This window comes from Danio rerio, chromosome 23, assembly GCF_052040795.2.
Source record: "Danio rerio strain M-AB ecotype USA chromosome 23, GRCz13ab, whole genome shotgun sequence".
NCBI lineage: Eukaryota > Metazoa > Chordata > Actinopteri > Cypriniformes > Danionidae > Danio > Danio rerio.
The window spans coordinates 1,099,460-1,120,000 of NC_141043.1; the positions used below are offsets into that span (position 1 = coordinate 1,099,460).

Sequence of the window (20,541 nt, forward strand, 5' to 3'; positions counted from 1 at the left end):
TTTTATAGGATATCCCTCCTGCAGCAATTTTCCATCCATCTTTAATCATTTCGGCTAGAATAATAGCAGTTTTGAATTTTTTAAACACCATTTTAAGGTCAATATTATTAGCCCCTTTAAGCTATATATTTTTGATAGTCTACAGAACAAACCATCATTAAACAATGACTTGCCTAATTACCCTAACTTTACCCTAATTACCCTAGTGAAGCTTTTACATGTCACTTTAAGCTGTATAGAAGTGTCTTGAAGAATATCTAGTCTAATATTATTTACTGTCATCATGGCAAAGAGAAAATAAATCAATTATTCTGAATGAGTTATTGAAACTGTTATGATCAGAAATGTGCTGAAAATATCTTCTCTCTGTTAAACAGAAACTGGGGGAAAAAAATAAACAGGGGGCTTAAGCAAGTGATTTCTATATCCCGATGACACTTTAAATTCTGCTTGGTGTACTTACACCGACATCTGCTGGTCTTGAAGGTGAAGTGCTGAATGAGACCTGATCTAATAAACACATTCTTACCATCAAAGATCTTGATTGCAGAAGATGTCTCAGTTCTACCTATAATGCATGCCTCCATGTCGATGGCACATTTGCACAAATCTGCCAGTCACTAATACTTCCTTCTCCCCACAAGGGACGTGCAGAGATATTTTAGCCTAAGGGGCAGGGGCTCAAGTGTAATCAATAATTTTGACAAATACAGTATTTTTGACTATTGCAAAAAAAAAAAAAAAAAAAAAAAAAAAAATATATATATATATATATATATATATATATATATATATATATATATATATATATATATATATATATATATATATATACCTGGTTTTGTGGTCCTTGGGTCACATACGTTTGGTATAGAGGTAAAGTTGGTTTTATATTCGCACGTTGGTTCATTTAGCAGTCTCTATATTGTTTACCATGTTACTTTGAATATTGGATCAGAATTAGCATGCAAGTATGACTTGTAAACATTAACACAGTCTATTTGACTGTGAATACTTTTCTGACCTTATATTATTAAGGAGAACGTCTCAATATCCCAATGCAAGACCAACTTTACCTCTATACGTCTGGTCACATAACATCTTTTATATGCAGGGTTATCCGCTCGTGCTCTGCTTATCAATGTGTGCAAAGCGGAAGAAGAAATAGTGCCTTTCCTGCACAATTATTCGCCAAACACTCCATGTTCTTATTTCCACACAGGTGATAAACAATCATCTTCGTGATTAACAGTTATTACATTCACCACATGTATACTAAAGACACATCTAATACTAATATCACTTAATGTATAAAAGTGAGTAACGGAGTTGTTTTGATATCCATCCGCAGCTTCTCAAACGCGCAAACTCCGCTCCTCATGAAACGTAAGCGCGTGTTAAACTTAAAAACAACCCGCTAACTCACCTGAGAAGCTCAAATAGGTATTTCCTCCAGGAAAAGTGTGCGTCTGGACTCTCGAAATGAAGGATAAAGTTAATTCGGATGCAGATTCTCGCCCTCAGAGTTGCTCGAACTGTTATGAAGAGGACACAAACAGTCAGTTCGTCGTAGTGAAGCTTGAAGATGAAGATCCAGAGATGGACATCAGTATTTTTGCTCCTGTCGAGTCCTCAGATTGTGAGGAAGATGAAGATGAAGATGAAGAAGAGCTTTCAGACTCATCCGAAGACTCCACTGTGGGAAGAAATATTCAGGAGCGAGGTTTGGCTGGTGTGTGTCCAATTTAAAGGCGTACATCTCTAGATTACCTTCATTATAATCAACACTAGCTCATGAAGTCATTCTAATAAAGGTTTACAAAAGCGAATAGAGCTTTATGATTACTTAACCTTTTCCCTCATTAAACAACTGATTGAGGTAAAGTTGATTTTATATTCGCACATTAGGATTTTGGCATGTAATAAAGAAGAATATACTAATACAGATTAATTATAATATGAGCAAAACATGTGACTCTCTTAATATTGAATATTCAGTCTCAGTATTCATGTAAGAATGACTTAAAAGGCAACATTAGCACTATTGACTTGACTGTGAACAAGGTTGTACGTTGATAGTCAGGTTGATCATATGATTTCTCTATTTATAATTAGTAAACGATCTTTTTTCTGACATTATATTAAGGTTAAAGTCTGAATGTGCTAATATAAAACCAACTTTACCCCAATAAACAAGCAAAGTTATGGTTGTTAGATGAGATGCAAACATTTCTCATCAGATTTACAGATGTATTTGATCACATTAACCAATTAATTTGACAACCACAATATATTGCTAAAGCATTTAAAAATACACGATGTATTTATGTTTTTTTTGCGTTAAATGTTTTCCTCAAATTAAGAATGGTGCTCAAATTTTGTCACACAATCAAGAATTTATAGGGACAATTCACACAAAACTGAAAATATTGTCATCATACACAGAGGTAAAGTTGTTTTTATATTCGCACATTCGTTAATTTAGCAGTCTCTGTATTGTTTACCGTGTTACTTTGAATATTCGATAAGAATTAGCATGCAAGTATGACTTGTAAACAACATTAACACTATCTAGTTCACTGTGAACAATGCTGTACTTTGATAATCATTTGCTGCTAACATAATTTCCCTGTTTAGAAATGGTAAACATTGCTTTTCTGAAATTATATTATTAAGGAGAAAGTCTGAATATCCCAATATAAAACCAACTTTACCCCTATTCATCATACCCTTCACCTGTGTGAGTTTCTTTACTGAACACAATAGAAAAATGTTGGAAACCTGTAACCATTCATTCATTTTCCTTCGGCTTAGTCCCTTAATTAATCCGGGGTGGCCAAAGCAGAATGAACTGCCAACTTATCCAGCATGTTTTACACAGCGGAAGCCCTTCCAGCTGCAACCCAGTACTGGGAAACACCCAAATATTCTCAAATTCAAACACACACACACACACTCATACACCACGGCCAATAGCGCATGTGTTTGATTGAGGTAAAATTGGTTTTATCTTTGCACATACATAGCTTCCTCCATAGTTTGCATTTATTTCTTATTTTTTCGTTGACGCCCCTCTTTAATTTCTCTTTCAGATGATCAGGATTCAGTGTCTCCTCCGAAACAGTCGCCCAGGAAGAGTTTGAAAGCGCAGAATAAGAGCCGACAGACGTTTTTGGCTGAGCAGAGACTAAAGCTGGAGACAAATCTGAACAGTGCTGCTGATAGGGCAGGGGTTTGTGCTTTTGGTTTTATATTCAGACTTTCAGCTTCTTAATATAATTTCAGAAAAGTATTATTTGCCAATTACAAATGGAGAAATCATATTGTCAGCCGATGACTATCAGTGTAAGGCTTGAAGCTTACTATTCTGAACCAATAATCAGAAACAAACAGCAGTTGAAGGACGGAGTGTTTAAATACATTATTTATCTGACTCCATTAAAGATATTATCATCATTGATAAGGAGAGAATCTCAACACCTTAAAGCAGGCAAAGTTGTTTATCAAGTTACATGATTCATTCTACTGTCTATATTTAAACAAACTAATATACTGTACAAATAAACTTAGCTGTAACATATGCACTGCTGTGCAACAAAGACAGTGAAACCGCCTTAGTTAGTGGATGAGGCTACACAGTAGTGTTTGGGAGATGCAGAGTAAAAGCCATTCTCCCCGATCAACAGTTACCTTTCCTCCTTATACCCTGAACAAAGCATTGTTAAACATGAGTAAAAACCAACCCCCAAAACCAGCTGGACATGAGAGCAGAGTTGAGGAGGTGGAGTGGGGGAGAAGTACATTAACATACTCTGCTCAGGCCATGACCCAACAATGGTGAATAGATAGTACATTGAAATACGTCAATGTCTCTGATGATTTCATAAGTGCAACGCTGAAATCATAAACTGTCAAATGACACCAAACATGACAGGTTTATATGAAGGAAGATCACGAGGGGATGAATTGCGTATGGTGAAATGCACCTGGTTACTGCAAGCAAATGGCAGAGATGTGTATTGGAGCTGTGAGGAACTCTGCCACGCCAGGAGGACCCATCCTGTGCTTGGAATGTCTATTGAGTTGCTAATGTTGATGAAAGAAGGCAGTCCCTTATATCATGTTTTCATTTTATTGTTAAGAAAGCGGAACAGCGTAGGCAGGGTGGTTCGAATGACGTTACACAGTACACTGTTCCCTTTAAAGATTTACCTGACGTGTCCTCTGAGTTTGTTTTCCATATCGAACTTGTGAAGTCTGAACTTATAAGGAGAGGATGCAGGACTGAACTTTGTATACTTCTTATTTAGGAAAAATAGACAGATAGGCGAATGTCTGCAGCCCTGCCTCGGTTTCCAGATGTCTAAATTTTTTTGCTACGATTACGACTTCCGCCGACACTGCCTAAGAGTCACCGAGCCCTGAAAATGGAGCATTTTGAAAATGCACGAGGCCTTTTTGGTTTTAAAAATGCTGCTGCTTCATTTTTAGATGTTTCCCCCATCCACACTGACCCGGAGCAGCAGCATTTTAAAACCAAAACTGCCTCTTCAGCGTTTCCAAAACGCTCCGTTTTCAGGGCTCGACAAATCCAAGGTAGTGTGGAAGTAAGCCGTAACCTTAACGTATGTGCTTTAAAACTACAATACATTAGTGTAAACGGGGCCAAAGTAAAGTGTCTGGTGCGTATGGAGAGAAGAATGTTTCTACAGGTGGTTTGTCAAACCTGCTCACCTGTGTGAGGGTCTTATATGAATAAGCATCTTAATGTGAATGTGGATTCTTTCATATGAATGTGAATGTGGGTTCTCTTCTATGAATAAGGACATGAACGTGGGCGTCCCTTCAGAGGAGCACACATTTGGCCGAGCTGCGCCTCCGTCTGATTCAGCCAGAGGTCCTGTGGAGATTTCAGGGCTGGCCACCGCAATCAGCCCTTTAGCTGCGATGGAGCCTCCTGTATTTCCAAATGCTCCAGTACAGGTTTGTGCAGACTAAGAATAAGCCTTAACCGTCATGCTAGTCATAGTTGCATTAGTTTATACACACCTGCTCTGTGCATTAATTGTAAAGCTGACCTTCACTGTTTAATTTGTTTCCTGTTTCCTTAATGAATGTGCTGATATTTCCTAAACCAGAGCACATCTGCTGTCGGGGAGGATCAGCAGAATTTACTACTCGAGGTCCTGAACCACTGTCGGGTAAGTGCTTCTGTTTTCAGTTTACTCATTCAGAAATCGGATCACAGTCAGCCTCTTATTAACTCCATTATCATCAGCTTAAAAAGCAATTATGATTTTCAATGCAACAAAATACAAATACAGTATCTGTCTACACATCTGTCTATCTGTTGTGTGTGCTGTATGTTTAATAGAGGCAAAAATAGCTGCTGTACCTTTAAGATGATAACATTATCCTACATTATTAGTTTTTGATGTGTTTTAATGAAGGTTATAGCACCTCTGTTAAAAGAAAAGAAAACTTGCAAGTTCTGAAAGAGGTAAAGCCTCAGACAGGTCAGATAAAGTAACACAAAAGTAACTGAGTAACGCAACTAGTTACCCTTTAGGAAAGTAACCCAATATTTTAATGCATCCATTTGGTTTCAAAGATCGTTACACCTACATATTTGATTATACGAATCATAACCTGGTTAACCAAGAACAGACTCCTGGCCTGTGAATGATGTCAGCGGTTTGTTGACTTTTGCAGTTCCTGCATGCAGCGGTGCAGAGGCTCGAGCAGAAGATTGACAGACAGATGTCCAGTGAGGTATTATACACCGTTAATGATCCACAGCTCACAGAAATGTGGGTGAACTAGAACAATCAAGCTCAACTTTATTTTACACACTGCATTATAGCATAACCTCTATTAGGGCTGCATGATACTGGTTAAATATGCTTTATAGTTGTTGAGTGTTGTGATGACTATATTTCCTACCATGAAGCATTTCCCTATAATAATGCTGTTTTCATTAGCTGTTTTTAGTTCATTTATTTTTTTTGATTGATATTAAAATAAACAGGTGAAAGAGATTTTTCAGATCTAATTAAGACTAAAAAAACAGTGGAGGTGCAAACATCTAGACTTTAATACATGAACATGAATAAGTGAAACCCTCAGCAGATATTCTCTTCTCTCTCTCGTCTCGACTGCACCCATTAGTGTGAATTTTCACCCTGTGTTCATCTGATTTGTCAGATTTAGATGAACATTTAATGCCAAAAAATAAGTTTGATACATCTGCCAAATGTATAGTGCATATATTGCTGTAATAATTATGCGATGTGTTGTGCAGCCCTAACCTTTTTTTTTTTTTTAACTGCTTGCATATTTTATCTGAGGCTCTTGTTAGTTTTCTTTCTCTACTTCTACAGTCATCCTCAGCAAGAGGTACAGCAAGGAGGAAGAAAGCTCCAAAGGTTTGTCCATAAAGAATTGATCACTTTATCTTAAGGTGTCCATATGTTCCATGTTAATAGATGTTAATTGTTAATAGAGTAATTAAAGTAAATGATGCATAATTAATGCACATGCAGTGGTGTAAATTAACCAATTGCAATTTAGATTTATACAGATTACTATACTTTAGTTTTCCTCATGAGTTGTACTTTACTAAGTAGTTTAAAAATGTGTGCTTTTACTTGTAAACGGATTCAATTCAGTTCAGCTTTATTTGTATAGCGCTTTTACAATGTAGATTGTGTCAAAGCAGCTTCACATAAATGGTCATAGTAAATTGAACAGTGTAGTTCAGATTTTTAGTGTTTAAGTTCAGTTCAGTTTAGCTCAGTTCAGTGTGGTTTAAAGTCATTACTGAGAGTTCAAACACTGAAGAGCAAATCCATCGATGAGTAGCTTTTCAGATCCTGAACCATGCAAGCCAGTGGCGACAGCGGAGAGGGAAAAAAACTTTACCAATAGGAGAGTGAAGAAAAAAAAAAACTTGAGAGAAGCAGACTCAGTTCGGCACGACCATTTTAATTTCTCCGCTGGCCAAAAGTCTTGTGCAGAGCTTCAGTCTCAGCGGTGGGCTGGAAGCTGGCCTCAGCAAAGACTCATCTTGATTAAAACAAGTTTGTACTCTCAAAATCATTCCTCATAAATCCAGATTCCCCTCAGTGAGCCTATTTATTAACTTAAGTAAAAGTGTGTAAATATATGTTTATTTATTCCGTTTCATATTAATTACAGTTATGATATTAATTAATATGCAAATGTTTATATGAATTATTTACAGAACAGTTTGTAAAGTAATAGTATCTGTCTTTTAGTAGATCTATTGTTTCACAAAACAAATTAGATTTGCATTGTAAACCTTTCACAAATATTATTTTTTATTTCACATTTGAAGGTTTTAATTATTAAACTCCCTAAATCAGGGATCACCAATCCTGGTCCTGGAGGGCCTGTGTCTCTCCAAGGTTTAGCTCCAACTTGCATCAACACACCTGCCTGGATGTTTCAAGTATACCAAGTAAGAGCTTGATTAGCTTGTTCAGGTGTGTTTGATTAGGGTTGGAGGTAAAATCTGCAGGACAACGGCCCTCCAGGAACAAGTTTGGTGACCCCTGCCCTAAATCATTCTGCATGAATCCATATTTTTAGCCCTTCGTTGAGTCAAAATATGTATATAAATGTAAATATATTTGTCTAGCCCTGCTAATCAATAATACATTCATTTATTCATTCATTCATTTTCTAGTCGGCTCAGTCCCTTTATTAATCCGGGGTCGCCACAGCGGAATGAACCGCCAACTTATCCAGCACGTTTTTACGCAGCGGATGCCCTTCCAGCCGCAACCCATCTCTGGGAAACACACACACTCATACACCACGGAAAATTTAGTCTACCCAATTCACCTGTACCGCATGTGTTTGGACTGTGGGGGAAACCGGAGCACTTGGAGGAAACCTACGCGAACGCAGGGAGAACATGCAAACTCCACACAGAAACGCCAACTGAGCCGAGGATCACTACCTACTGCGCCACTGCTTCGCCCCTAATCAATAATACATTCTTTACTTTAAATGAATAAACCTTGTTGTTCCGTACCAGGCGTCTGCAGCGGCTGAAGAAGAGCATCTATCCTGGGATTTAGCGCAGCGTCTCGGCCCACCAGTGCACAGAAACTCCCGCTGGGATCCTCCCTGGAAACGGGCAGCAGACGGGGCGGAAAACAGCAGCGGCAGAACGGGACGCGGCAGAGGCCGGGGCAGAGGACGTGGCCGGCGGGGACGAGGCGGCACCAGAACACACCAACATACTCCTGAAAACACTGCACTCGTAACAAAACCAGATCAGATGAGCACTGATCACACACAGCCCTCTCCGATAATAAAGCAGGACTCGTGGGCTCACGCTGAGTTTGAGCAGCCGCAGAAGAGAAAGAAAAGCTCGGCTCATGTGCACAGAGAGAAAGAGGAATCTGATCCAAAGCATGAACAAGAGGACCGCAAAGGTAAGATAACAACAGACTTCATGCATAAAATATATATGGATGAAAGCAGCAGAGCAAACTATACTAGATGAAAATGTGTGTGTGTTTTATCCCAACGACATTTAATAATCAGCCCAGACTTAAAGGGCCATGAAGCCCCCTCGTTTCAGCAGGGTGTTTTCACACCTCTACTTTGGATAAAGTCAGAAAAGTGGGCGTGTCCAGCTCTGTTTAGGGGGGAGTGTCGGAGGAACTAAAGTGGGATGGTGTGGGAGTGTCTATTTGGGCACGCTGAATTTCAGAGTCAAAACACACACACACACACACACAGCGGACAATGTGACTGGGTTTACATGGACATCTGTAGTCGGATTATTTGCCAAATTATTAAATGGTGGACTTTAACTGCAGTTTGGCTCTTTCATTCAGGGAATTCATTCATGTCCCTCGCGACAAACAAGATATTTAATTCGAGGAGCTGCTGTAAGCGTGTATTTTTCATGCAATGTTTGATACCGCACGGCGAATGAGAGAAAAAAAATTCAGCAATTTTCCAGGAAACTTTAATGCACACGGCAGGTAGTGTCAGAAAGCCGCGTGTGTTATTCCAGTCACAAAATCCAACACGAGGTTATAGCTTGGTTTTAGTGCTAACTTGTTTACACTCGGTGCAATAGTTAGTTCGATGCGAACAAACTGAATAAACAAAGAGCACTGGTCGCTCACTTACCAAATCTGTAGAGACAGGACAATCACCAGCAACTAGAGCCGCGTCTTTATTAAGAGGAGACTACAAGCGAATCCAGATCTCAGCGTTTGCAGATGAGAACAGCTCTCAGGTAAACAATAATTCTCCTTAGACACGTAAGTTATTGTTGTGGAGCGTCGCGTACACTGTTAATCCACACGTGACTCCAGCTGCGCTCTCACAGAGAGAAAATGAAAACGAAACTTAACGGCAGCAAACTATAAAAGCAACACTTCACGCTTGTTTTGCCAACACAACGTGGCGTCTCTGTCGTCTAAACACTGTGACAGTAATGAATATTAATGAAGTTGCACAGTAGAGCGCGCTGATTGGTTTGAACCAAGCCTTACTCATGCATTAATGCAGCACACTGTAAGACGTAATAAGACTCACTCTGGCACAGACGTCCAGTCTGCACGCTGGAATACACACTATTATCTCATGACCGTGACGCAGCTTCAAAAATTCGTTTCAAACCGGAAGTACGAATTTGCTTGAAATAACGCAAAAACAACCAATTTACACTTTTTAGTGAAATATAGGCGTCCTAATAGTGTTTTTAGCAGTGTGGTCCTCAATCCTCAATTGTCAGAGTCGGTATAATGATCCGAGCACCCCATCACTATAAAGAAACTGATTAATGGATATCTTCTTTTAGCTTTCCCCCCCTCAGTGATGATTGGGAGCTCTCTGCGTAAGGTGTGGATCCCGCAGTGTGTGTATAAGGAGGTGTTTAAGGAGACGGAGCCCCAGAAAGCAGTCGCTCCTGTGCTTTACTCTATTTTCCCCATCAGCACACTGTCCTGCAGCGCCGTCACCGGAAACCCTGAGAAAGGCATCCAGCAGCTCGACCCCAACAAGATTGAGGCCCTTCGAGGTGAATATAGCCTCTTCCTGTTGAAGACTCAATTATTCGCCCTCCTACATATATATTTTTTCCAACACATTTCTAAGCATAGCAGTTTTAATCCCAGTGCACAAGCATTTAAACAGTTAAAACTAATGTGAATGAAGCTTTTGTTCCAATTCAGAATGTTTAATTAAACTGAAGGGTCACAATTGATGATGATTTGATGTAGTCATTTTTTAATTGTGTGTGTGTGTGTGTGTGTGTGTGTGTGTGTGTGTGTGTGTGTGTGTGTGTGTGTGTGTGTGTGTGTGTGTGTGTGTGTGTGTGTGTGTGTGTGTGTGTTTAGAGTTTCTGGCAGAGATGTTCCCCCAGTTTGACGTCAGTGTGCGCGGTGTGGCGTGGGCGCAGTGTCTTGGGGTGATCAATAGCATCACCAAAAACCTCAAGAAAACCGCTGGAAAAACATGACCTCCGCCAAACGAGGTGCGTTCTCCATGACCTCTGCTAGTGCTAGGATATATCCAACCTCAGAAGTTTAATTGGCAAGAAAACACCATCGGTTAAAAAGTATGATCCATTAAACCGTGTTACTGTGCTTCATTTCAGGTTGGCGACAGAAGAAATGAGGGTCTGTGTGTGCTTTTAATCCTGACAGCTTTAGTGACATGTGTTAACTCTGACCTCAGACTTGAAGCGCAGACAACTGTTTTTTTACGTTTGTTTATTGTTGTGTTCTGCTAATCGCAACACAATAAAAAAGAAAAGTTTGGCGTACATAATATATATTATTAATACTTCTTTTGTTCTTAATAAATCAATATATTATTTTGTTGTTTAAACATCCTAAATGCTGATGTCTACTGCCTAACCATTTTGCCTAATAAAGAATTCTTTGCTTTGATTTGTCTGTTGCAAATTACAAATATTCAAGTAATGAATTATAAACCAAATAATTCAACACATTCTGGACTAAAACAATAATAACACTTGAGTTTAGGTCACAATCCACAGTATTAAACCATTAACTAACACTGCTAGCGTAATACACCACTAATTAGCAGCTAATTAATAGTTACTAAGATAGAAGTTGGGTTTAGGATTTGATTAGAATAAGATCATTTTTATTATTAGCATGAATTGTGAGCTAAACTAAAGTGTTCTCGAAGCCAGCAGAATGCCACGAACACTTCTGCAAATGAAGATTTCACCTCCAGGTCTGTAATGGATGTGCTGGCGTACTCGAGGCTAGCGCATACTCTTTTTTTTTGCCCATCTTGCGTTCGTATCGAAACTTGCGTATGGCGCTGTTTATAGAGCCCACACAAACCTTCCAGTCACTTCCATCTTCCTGCAGCTTCATCCAAGGGAAACGCTCCGACAGGTGCTCTGAGGAGGATGAGAAGTGACAGAGCTTACAAAATGTTGAAAACAGAGCTAATGGCTAATCAAAATTACTGAAAAAAACACATTCGGCTAAAAGTGCCATTATTTTACAATAGGGATGCTCCGATCAGGATTTCTGCAGGCGATACTGAGTACCGATCCCCTGTCATGGTGATTGGCTGATACCGATTCTGATGCTTCAAGCTTTGTAACTTTGCCATTGCATAAAGCATGTTTACTCTTAGTATGATAGTTCAGTGAAGATCTCTCCTTACCTAAAAGAATAAACTAAGGATGCTGCATATAACCCTATACATTATTTATATGGTGGCTTGAGAAAGTATTAAACGTATATTAAATAAACATATTATTCTTTCGTCATCGTCTTCTTCTGAGACTAAATTCTATACGCATCTCCTCCTAGACCGTTCAAACTACAACCACCAAACTAACACCAAACATTCAAACTGGTCTGACTCTGCTTGCTATGTCTTTTCCGACTGATCCGAATTACGGTTTTCCGAAAACTGACCTGGAAAATTCGGAGAAGTCCCATTGACTTAACATTGGACCAAACTTTATGACCTCATAACTTTCCGCCAGACTGTTATAGAGGCTGCGTCCGAAACCGCCTACTACTCAGTAGGTACTGCATTTAAATTTAAACGTACTACTCAGCCGTTAGAAAAGTGCGTTCTATACAGTATGAATGTGAAAAGTATGAATGGAATTCGGATGTACTACATCCGCCATTTTGTCATGGTCACGTGACGTACCTGCGTCATTTCCGTCGCTTTACTCCAATTCATGAATTCACTCGCGGGGCATCATGGGATAGCGCAGCATGCATGGGATGCACTCTAGAATCTCGCCGGAAGTAGTAAGTAGTAGCAACCGACTCCCGTGCAGAAGGTCGCCAGTTCGATACCAGCTCAGAGCAGGTTGGGTGGCGTAAAGCCGGCGGGGTTACACTGCTAATTCAGACTAGAAACATGCTGACATATATGTAGTTATCTATCTATGCCGACGGTTTCACACTTCTTAAAAACTACTTCAATTGTTTAAACTTTAAAGCTACTTCAAGCTTTCAGACGAGGCTTTCTCAAGACACCATAAAGTCTGTCTACAAACTTTACCGTTCTAGTTACTGCATATAATCTTAAACATGTCTCTTATAACCATTGAATGCTGACAGAAGCAACTTAATAGTAGATATTAAATAATACATATTATGCGGGAGACTGGTGGAGCTTCCGGGTGAGCTCATACAGTGGACACAAGATGGAGCTGATTGCTCCGTTCACGTCACAGCAGCTCAAAACACTGGATATACAGTGGCTGCAGGAGATTATCACTCGCCCGAGTCATGCCAATAAACAGAAGTCGCTGTGACGCAAGCACATCGATCGCTTATGCCCCCACGCATCATTTACCTACTCTCACGTTGTAGTGCTGCTATCTGTATAACCCAGGTGCGCACGGGCATCTTCCTCTGCTTGTAAACAAACACCTGCGATCGGTTCATGAGATCGGCCAGAAGAAATGTGATTATCGGCTGATCGATCAGAGCATCCCTACTTGACTAGCTAGCTGTGGCCAAAGGAGCATCCCCAACAGCACCCAAGGGCTAATGGAGCATCTCACCTCGCAGTGCAGAGATCTTGTTGTGGTCGAGAGCGTGAATGCCGCGCCGCACCCCGCCGTAAACATTACTGTTCACCAGAACGTCCTCGGGGAAGATGAATCTGATGAGGTATCGAGCCACGAGTTCAGGACGTGTGCGCAGATGTGCTGCAGACAGGGCAAACTCTGGAACCTTCACTCCCCGATGAGGCGGACCCAGATACACTAATCAGAGGAGCAGAACACGACTGATAACAGTGTCCCTGAATGCTGTTTCAGGACAAATTGAAAAATAAACAGGGCTGGATAATAATTAATCTTTATTACTTGGCTGTCTGGAACTAATCTAACTATAATAATCTACTTTCTTTAAATATGATGATTTCGCTTCCCCCATTGGTAGATTATTTAGCTTGTTTTAATTCAAAACTCACTTAATTTCTGAAATTACACTTGTCTTGGAAATGCTTCTTGATTTAAGAATTGTTCGATATTTGCACTACAAACAAGTCAAAAATCTAAGATCTAAGCGTTATTTGCAGTGCAGTGTGAACCCTGATATATCCACTATATTTGCACTAGAAACAAGACAGAAACTCGTTTTTTTTTTTTTCACTGACCGCTGTCGGCGTCCCAGTCTGCAGGAGTCTCGTAGTCTTGGGTCACCGGACTGACCAGCAGTTTGGGTTGTTTGTGTTCGCTGTCGCTGTCAGACAACTCAACGTCTATCTCTGCGGTCGCTGCACACACAGAGGATACAGCCGCCGGTTCTGACCACACCGGAGATCGCATGTCTGAGAGGGCCTGTTCTCTCATCTTCAGCTGAGAAACACAACACTGACTTAGACTCTCAGGCAAAATACCGTTCATCAGAACAACACGTGAAGTCAATTCTCAATATTTTATTCCTTTAATTTCTGTTTAACAGAAGATTCCTTCAGCACATTTCTAATCATGATAGTGTTAATAACTCATCTCTAATAGCTGATTTATTTTCTCTTCTCCATGATGACAGCACATAATATTAGACTAGATATTCTTCAAGACACTAGTGTTCAGCTTACAGTGACATGTAAAGGCTTCACTAGGGTAATTAGGGTAAAGTTAGGGTAATTAGGCAAGTCATTGTATAACAGTGGTTTGTACTGGAGACAATCCAACACTAATATTGCTGAAGGGGTGAATAATATTGAGCTTAACATGACTTTAACACTATTAAACACTGCTTTCATTCTAGCCCAAATAAAATAAATAAGACTTTCTCCAGAAGAAGAAATATTAGAGGAAACACTGTGAGAAATCCCTGAATCTGTTCAACATCATTTGGGAATCACTTTAACTGTATATTATAAAAGACAATCATGAAAAGGTTGAATTTTATGGTTTTCTGTAACAGAATATATTAATAAACTAGACCAACACACTCGTCACTCTTTAGTTCAGTGTTTGACTGGCACTGTCTGACTTATTTCTGTTCATTTTAATTTATTTTATTGAGTTTTATTTGATAAGCCTGACTTATTTCTGTCTGTTCACTTGGCTGTTTATTTACAACATTTAAGACCTGCCAAAGATCAGACAATTATTTGTCTTAACATGGAAAAAAAATCTTAGGGGGTCCAAACTTTTTCACACGACTGTATATTAAAAACAGTTTGGAGAAATCTGTTTGGCGTTATATTTTTATTTGCATTAACAAATCATCATTTTTGTGAATGCATCTAGAAGAGTTTCTGTCATTCTCACCCTGCGTGTCTTGTCCATGAACCGATAGTAGCGTGCGGTCGAGTTGATGACAGCCAGACACACTTTCCAGTCTTTGCCACTCTCACGAAGGTCAAACTTTGGGTACCGCTTTACCGCCCACTCTGAGGAAATCATCAACAGTGTGTTAAAAGCAGTGACTCAGTCAAGTAAACTCCATTTATAGATAAAATTGAGTTCATAAAACATAAAACGCCCTTTTTACAACATGATGTCTCTAGAGTGTGTGTCGTGAAGTTTCAGCTCAAAATAGCACACAGATAATGTCCTCTAACTCTAAATGCAAATGAGATTGTGCTCTTTTTAGAAGAGGGCGGAGCTACAGATGCCTGTGTGTCAGCATAGTGGATTCAAAAACAAGACTAATGTCCTATGCCAGAGGTGTACAAACTCAGTCCTGGATGTATACTTGTTAACCCTCCCGTTTTTCCCGGGATTCTCCCGTATTTTACAGTTCTATTCTGCTATCATCCCTTAAAGGTATTTTCCCATATTTTTTTTTCTTTCTCTGAAGGGTGGGAATAAACATTAAAGAGTTGATCCTCCCTATACACAACCCATACTTCCGAACCACCAGGGGTCGCGCCTTGCTCTTAAATGTGAGTCTTCTGTGCTTTCATTTTATTTTAGCATGAAAACACTTTGAAATAAATATAAAAACGTCAGGATTCCTTTTCCTTTTCATTACAGGAGCCGTCACCCCTCCTATGCAATCCTCAAAGCAGTCATATAGCAGTGCGTGACAGTCAGCTGACGCGCTCCATAGTGTTCAATAGACACCATTTGCCAACTGGATTCTGTACACAGGTTTTGGGTGCGTGTTTGAACAGACATATACACATAATTAACAATAATAACATCTAAAGATATCGATCTTGGTAGGTTTTTTTTTTCAAACACATCTAATTTTGTCCTAAATAAACATAAAACGTTAGGAAAGTAGTCAAATGCTTTCATTATAAGAGATACAAGATGTGCAGCATCTGAAACTACGGATACTGGAAGCCTGTGCTGGCATTTCTCCTGCGGTGTTGCTGTCAGTGTGTGAAGAGTGGGAGAAAAGGGTTGCATTGACAATCCAACTCAACAGGCAGCTCATTAAACACATTTTATAAGTGGTCAGAAACTTGTAAGTAACTCATAAAGGAATGAAGTTACGTTAAAACCAAGCACACCATTATCTTTCTTGTGAAATTCCCAATGAGTTTGATGTGTCACATGACCGTCTTCCTATTGAAAAAAACTAAAGTTGGATCCAAGATGGCCGACTTTAAAATGGAAACCATGGTCACTACCCAACATGAAAAGTTTGCCCCCTCACATACTAATGTGCCACAAACAGGACGTTAATATAACCAAATATTCCCATTTTATTAAGGTGTATCCATATACATGGCCCATCCTGTAGAATATTATATATATATATATATATATATAAGAATAACAATACTGAAGCACTGTGATGACGGATGGACGGAGGGCTGAGGGTTTTATAATCAGCAGAACAACATTACAGATTTTCCTCAGTGTGCTGGAAGCTCTGCTTGGTCCATTAATGTGTCTCATCATACACATTTTTATTTTATCTTCCGCTCTGAAACAGGAGATCAGCACAGATATAATAAACGCCTCACCTCTGATGGCGTCGACCTTGTTTGTGTCGAGTCTCAGCAGGCATCTGCTGGGGTTTCCAGTGGTGCTGCTTTGGGAAAGCTCCTTCGTCGTGAAGATGTTTCGTGAGAGATAGCGCACCGCAGCACTCGGCCGCGTCATTTTACCAGCCCGCTGCAGAATAAAGCTGGAGATGAACACCTTTCTTTCAGAGCTCCCCAGACAACCTGCGACAGGACAAACAGACAACGGTGAAGGCAGTAATGTGGATTAATGTTAATGCATGAGTAACACTAGAACTACCAAGATGGTCATTTTGACTGTTTTTTTTATTTTTTTTATTTAAAGGGCACATAGGTTACCCCTTTTTTCATATTAATTTTAAGTCTTTTGTGTCCCCAGAATGTGTCTGTAAAGTTTCAGCTCAAAACACTTATCGGAGTATTTATTACAGCTGTCTGAAGTGTCTGTATTGTTGCTGGGAAAAGGTTGTTGCTGTTTTTTTGCACTGGGCCCTTAAAGGGTCACGAAACACCAGAACACATGTGTTGAGCTGTTGACAGTGGTATATGTGTCCCACACTGCTAAAAACACTATTAGGACACCTATATTTCACTAAAAAGTGTAAATTGGTTGTTTTTGCGTTATTTCAGGCAAATTCGTACTTCCGGTTTGAAACTAATTTTTGAAGCTGCGTCACGGTCATGACATAATAGCGTGTATTCCAGCGTGCAGACTGGACGTCTGTGCCAGAGTGAGTCTTATTACGTCTTACAGTGTGCTGCATTAATGCATGAGTAAGGCTTGGTTCAAACCAATCAGCGCGCTCTATTGTGCAACTTCATTAATATTCATTAGTGTCACAGTGTTTAGACGACAGAGACGCCACGTTGTGTTGGCAAAACAAGCGTGAAGTGTTGCTTTTATAGTTTGCTGCCGTTAAGTTTCGTTTTCATTTTCTCTCTGTGAGAGCGCAGCTGGAGTCACGTGTGGATTAACAGTGTACGCGACGCTCGACAACAATAACTTACGTGTCTAAGGAGGATTATTGTTTACCTGAGAGCTGTTCTCATCTGCAAACGCTGAAATCTGGATTCGCTTGTCGTCTCCTCTTAATAAAGACGCGGCTCTAGTTGCTGGTGATTGTCCTGTGTCTACAGATTTGGTAAGTGAGCGACCAGTGCTCTTTGCTTATTCAGTTTGTTCGTATCGAATTAAGTTAACTATTGCACTGAGTGCAGAAATGTTAGCACCGCATTTAGTGACTGGAATAACACACGCGGCTTTCTGACTCTACCTGCCGTGTGCATCTAAGTTTCCGGGAAATGCTGAGTTTTTTTTCTCTCATTCGCCGTGCGGTATCAAACATTGTATGAAAAATACACGCTTGCAGCAGATCCTCGAATCAAATATCTTGTTTGTCGCGAGAGGCATGAATGAATTCCCTGAATGAAAGAGCCAAACTGCAGTTAAAGTCCAACATTTAATAATTTGGCAAATAATCCGACTACAGATGTCCATGTAGGTTAAACACCATCACTTACTCCTCTGTGGGTGTGTGTATTTTGACTCTGAAACTCGCGTGTGCACAAATAGACACTCCCACACCATCCCACTTTAGTTCCTCCGACACTCCCCCCTAAACACAGCTGGACACGCCCACTTTTCTGACTTTTTCCAAAGTAGAGGTGTGAAAACACCCTGCTGAAACGAGGGGGCTTCATGGCCCTTTAAGGTCAACAGCTCAACACATGTGTTTTGGTGTTTCGTGACCCTTTAATAACTTTGTTGAAATAAAACCCATATACACTAGTACCGGTCTAGACCCCCTTTTGCCTTCAGAACTGTCTTAATGCTTGGTGGCATAGATTCAACAAGCTACTGGAAATATTCCTCAGATTTATTTTCCTCTGTGTGTTCAATACTTATTTTCCCCATTCTATAGTCACTAAAAAGCAAATCATATGTACCGTCTTCCCCAGTAAGAGTGTGTTGTTTTCAGGAAAAACCCATCTCATACTTGTATTGTCCTGATGTGCAGCAGAATCGGAGCCTCTGATCTCTGAGTTTTCTTCATCTCGGCTCTTGACTCGCTGCAGATGCTGTTGGATCAGACTCATTTTCTTCCTCTGCAGTGGATCTGGAGCGGTGGAGATGCGGGACTGGTGGAGCAGTGGTGGAGGACTGGGCACTGCTGGGCCTGGAGAAAGTGGTGGAGGCTTCCTGCTCTCCGTGGCGGAAAGAGGAGGAGTGGAGGAGATGTGGACCAGGTGAGGCATAGGGGAGTCCGAATTGATCCCGGAGTCACTCTTGGCCTGAGAGCTGCTGGAGGACAAATGCACCTTCTGAAACCGAAATAAAACAAATAAGACCTTCTCCAGAAGAACAAACACAGTGAGAAATCCCTTGAATTATTTGAAAAAGAATAAATATGTCGCAGGAGGGTGAATAATTCTTTCACACTGTGTGTGAGTGCTGTATAATGTGCGAGTGCAGTGTAATAATACTGTGTGATATTTACCTGAGCAGGAACAGTCGGGTTCTGGATGCTGGCTACTTTCGCTTGAAGCATCTCAAACTTCTCATCCAGTTTCAAAATAGCTCCATATGTAATCTGCACAGAGACATCTGACTCTGAGCATTTTCTATTAAATCTTAGCTTGAAATTCAGAGTAAAAAACGCGTCTAATCTGAGCCTGAAGCTGTGGGTGAATATTAAGGGTCTGGAAAGATGAAACAGAAGGAAGTGATTCTGCAAGATCAATCTGCAGTAACTTCAGTCTTACTTGCTGCACAAACATAAAGAGGTTAATAATGAATCTGCTAATGCTAGCCTGAGACCTTTACAATGTCTTCTTTAATTCTTAAACCCTGCGGGAAAATGCTTGCACACTGTTATATCGGAAGAGCTGAAATATATATGCATGGTAATGGTTTAATTTTAGACACAATGGCAGTACAGCATCTGACCAATCAGAGTGGCGTAAAATGACCTAATCAACCAGAGCAGAGTACAGTCAGCTGACTTATCAGAGCAGAGAAGAGTCATCTAACCAATCACAGCAGAGTAGAATCATTTAACCAATCAGAGTAGAACATTCAGTGTAGAGCATCCGACAAATCACAGTACAGCAGAGCCTCTGACCAATCAGAGCAGAGTAGGGTCATCCGACCAATCAGAGCATAGTATACCATTTAGTGCAGAGTAGAGTGGGGCCATTTGACCAATCACAGCAGAATAGTGCATATGACCAATCACAGTAGAAAAATCTGACCGATCAGATTAAAGTAAAACTATCAGACTAATCGGAGCAAAGACTAATCACCTGCCCAATCAGAACAGATTAGAGAGTTTGACCAATCATAGCAAAGTAAAACAGCTGACCAATCACAGCAAAATAAAATCATCTGACCAATCAGATTAGAGTTAAATCATCTGACCAATCAGAGCACAGTTATCGGACCAATCAGAACACAGTAGAGTCATCTGACCAATCAGAGCAGAGAAGAGTCATCTGACCAATCAGAGCAGAGAAAAGTCACCTGACTAATCAGAGCAGAGTAGAGTCATCTAACCAATCAGAACACAGTAGAGTCATCTGATCAATCAGAGCAGAGAAGAGTCATCTGACCAGTCAGAACACAATAGAGTCATCTGACCAATCAGAGCAAAGAAGAGTCATCTGACCAATCAGAACACAATAGAGTCATCTGACCAATCAGAGCAAAGAAGAGTCATCTGACCAATCAGAACACAAAAGAGTCATCTGACCAATCAGAGCAGAGAGGAGTCATCTGACCAATCAGAACACAATAGAGTCATCTGACCAATCAGAGCAAAGAAGAGTCATCTGACCAATCAGAACACAATAGAGTCATCTGACCAATCAGAGCAAAGAAGAGTCATCTGACCAATCAGAACACAATAGAGTCATCTGACCAATCAGAACACAATAGAGTCATCTGACCAATCAGAGCAGAGAAGAGTCATCTGACCAATCAGAGCAAAGAAGAGTCATCTGACCAATCAGAACACAATAGAGTCATCTGACCAATCAGAGCAGAGAAGAGTCATCTGACCAATCAGAGCAAAGAAGAGTCATCTGACCATTCACATT

The 20,541-nt window shown here is 40.2% G+C and overlaps 2 protein-coding genes across 6 annotated transcripts in view; one reads left to right on the forward strand and one right to left on the reverse strand.

Moving 5' to 3' along the window:
* Positions 1 to 1,339: 1,339 nt before the first annotated feature.
* On the forward strand, positions 1,340 to 10,943 carry si:zfos-905g2.1. Of its 3 annotated transcripts, none has more exons than XM_087306368.1 (10): positions 1,340 to 1,732; positions 3,093 to 4,178; positions 4,230 to 4,983; positions 5,139 to 5,201; positions 5,713 to 5,772; positions 6,381 to 6,425; positions 8,063 to 8,465; positions 9,851 to 10,069; positions 10,389 to 10,525; positions 10,649 to 10,943. In XM_087306368.1, exons 3-9 carry the CDS (start codon positions 4,774 to 4,776, stop codon positions 10,508 to 10,510), a joined length of 1,122 nt encoding a protein of 373 aa, XP_087162494.1. In that variant the 5' UTR covers positions 1,340 to 1,732; positions 3,093 to 4,178; positions 4,230 to 4,773; the 3' UTR covers positions 10,511 to 10,525; positions 10,649 to 10,943. The 3 variants fall into 3 exon arrangements, with proteins under 3 accessions (XP_087162494.1, XP_087162492.1, XP_087162493.1); XM_087306366.1 differs by having other exon boundaries at positions 3,093 to 3,232; positions 4,825 to 4,983; XM_087306367.1 differs by having other exon boundaries at positions 3,093 to 3,226; positions 4,825 to 4,983.
* The window catches only part of zgc:113423, a 14,829-nt gene continuing 4,597 nt past the window's right edge, over positions 10,310 to 20,541 (reverse strand). Inside the window, 8 exon segments of one of the 3 annotated variants that reach the window (NM_001030233.1) lie at positions 10,760 to 11,300; positions 11,302 to 11,428; positions 13,070 to 13,273; positions 13,669 to 13,870; positions 14,795 to 14,916; positions 16,447 to 16,650; positions 18,444 to 18,768; positions 18,945 to 19,037. In NM_001030233.1, coding sequence (NP_001025404.1) covers positions 11,288 to 11,300; positions 11,302 to 11,428; positions 13,070 to 13,273; positions 13,669 to 13,870; positions 14,795 to 14,916; positions 16,447 to 16,650; positions 18,444 to 18,768; positions 18,945 to 19,037 — 1,290 coding nt within the window. In that variant the 3' untranslated portion in view covers positions 10,760 to 11,287. 3 annotated transcript variants of the gene reach the window in all.

Bases quoted from the DNA above. Each gene is read 5' to 3' on its own strand.
- si:zfos-905g2.1 (XM_087306366.1), top strand. From the start codon at position 1,483: ATGAAGGATAAAGTTAATTCGGATGCAGATTCTCGCCCTCAGAGTTGC. The intron at 1,733-3,092 runs GTGTGTGTCCAA...TTTCTCTTTCAG, and splicing joins TCAGGAGCGAGGTTTGGCTG to ATGATCAGGATTCAGTGTCT. The intron at 5,773-6,380 runs GTATTATACACC...CTACTTCTACAG, and splicing joins ACAGACAGATGTCCAGTGAG to TCATCCTCAGCAAGAGGTAC.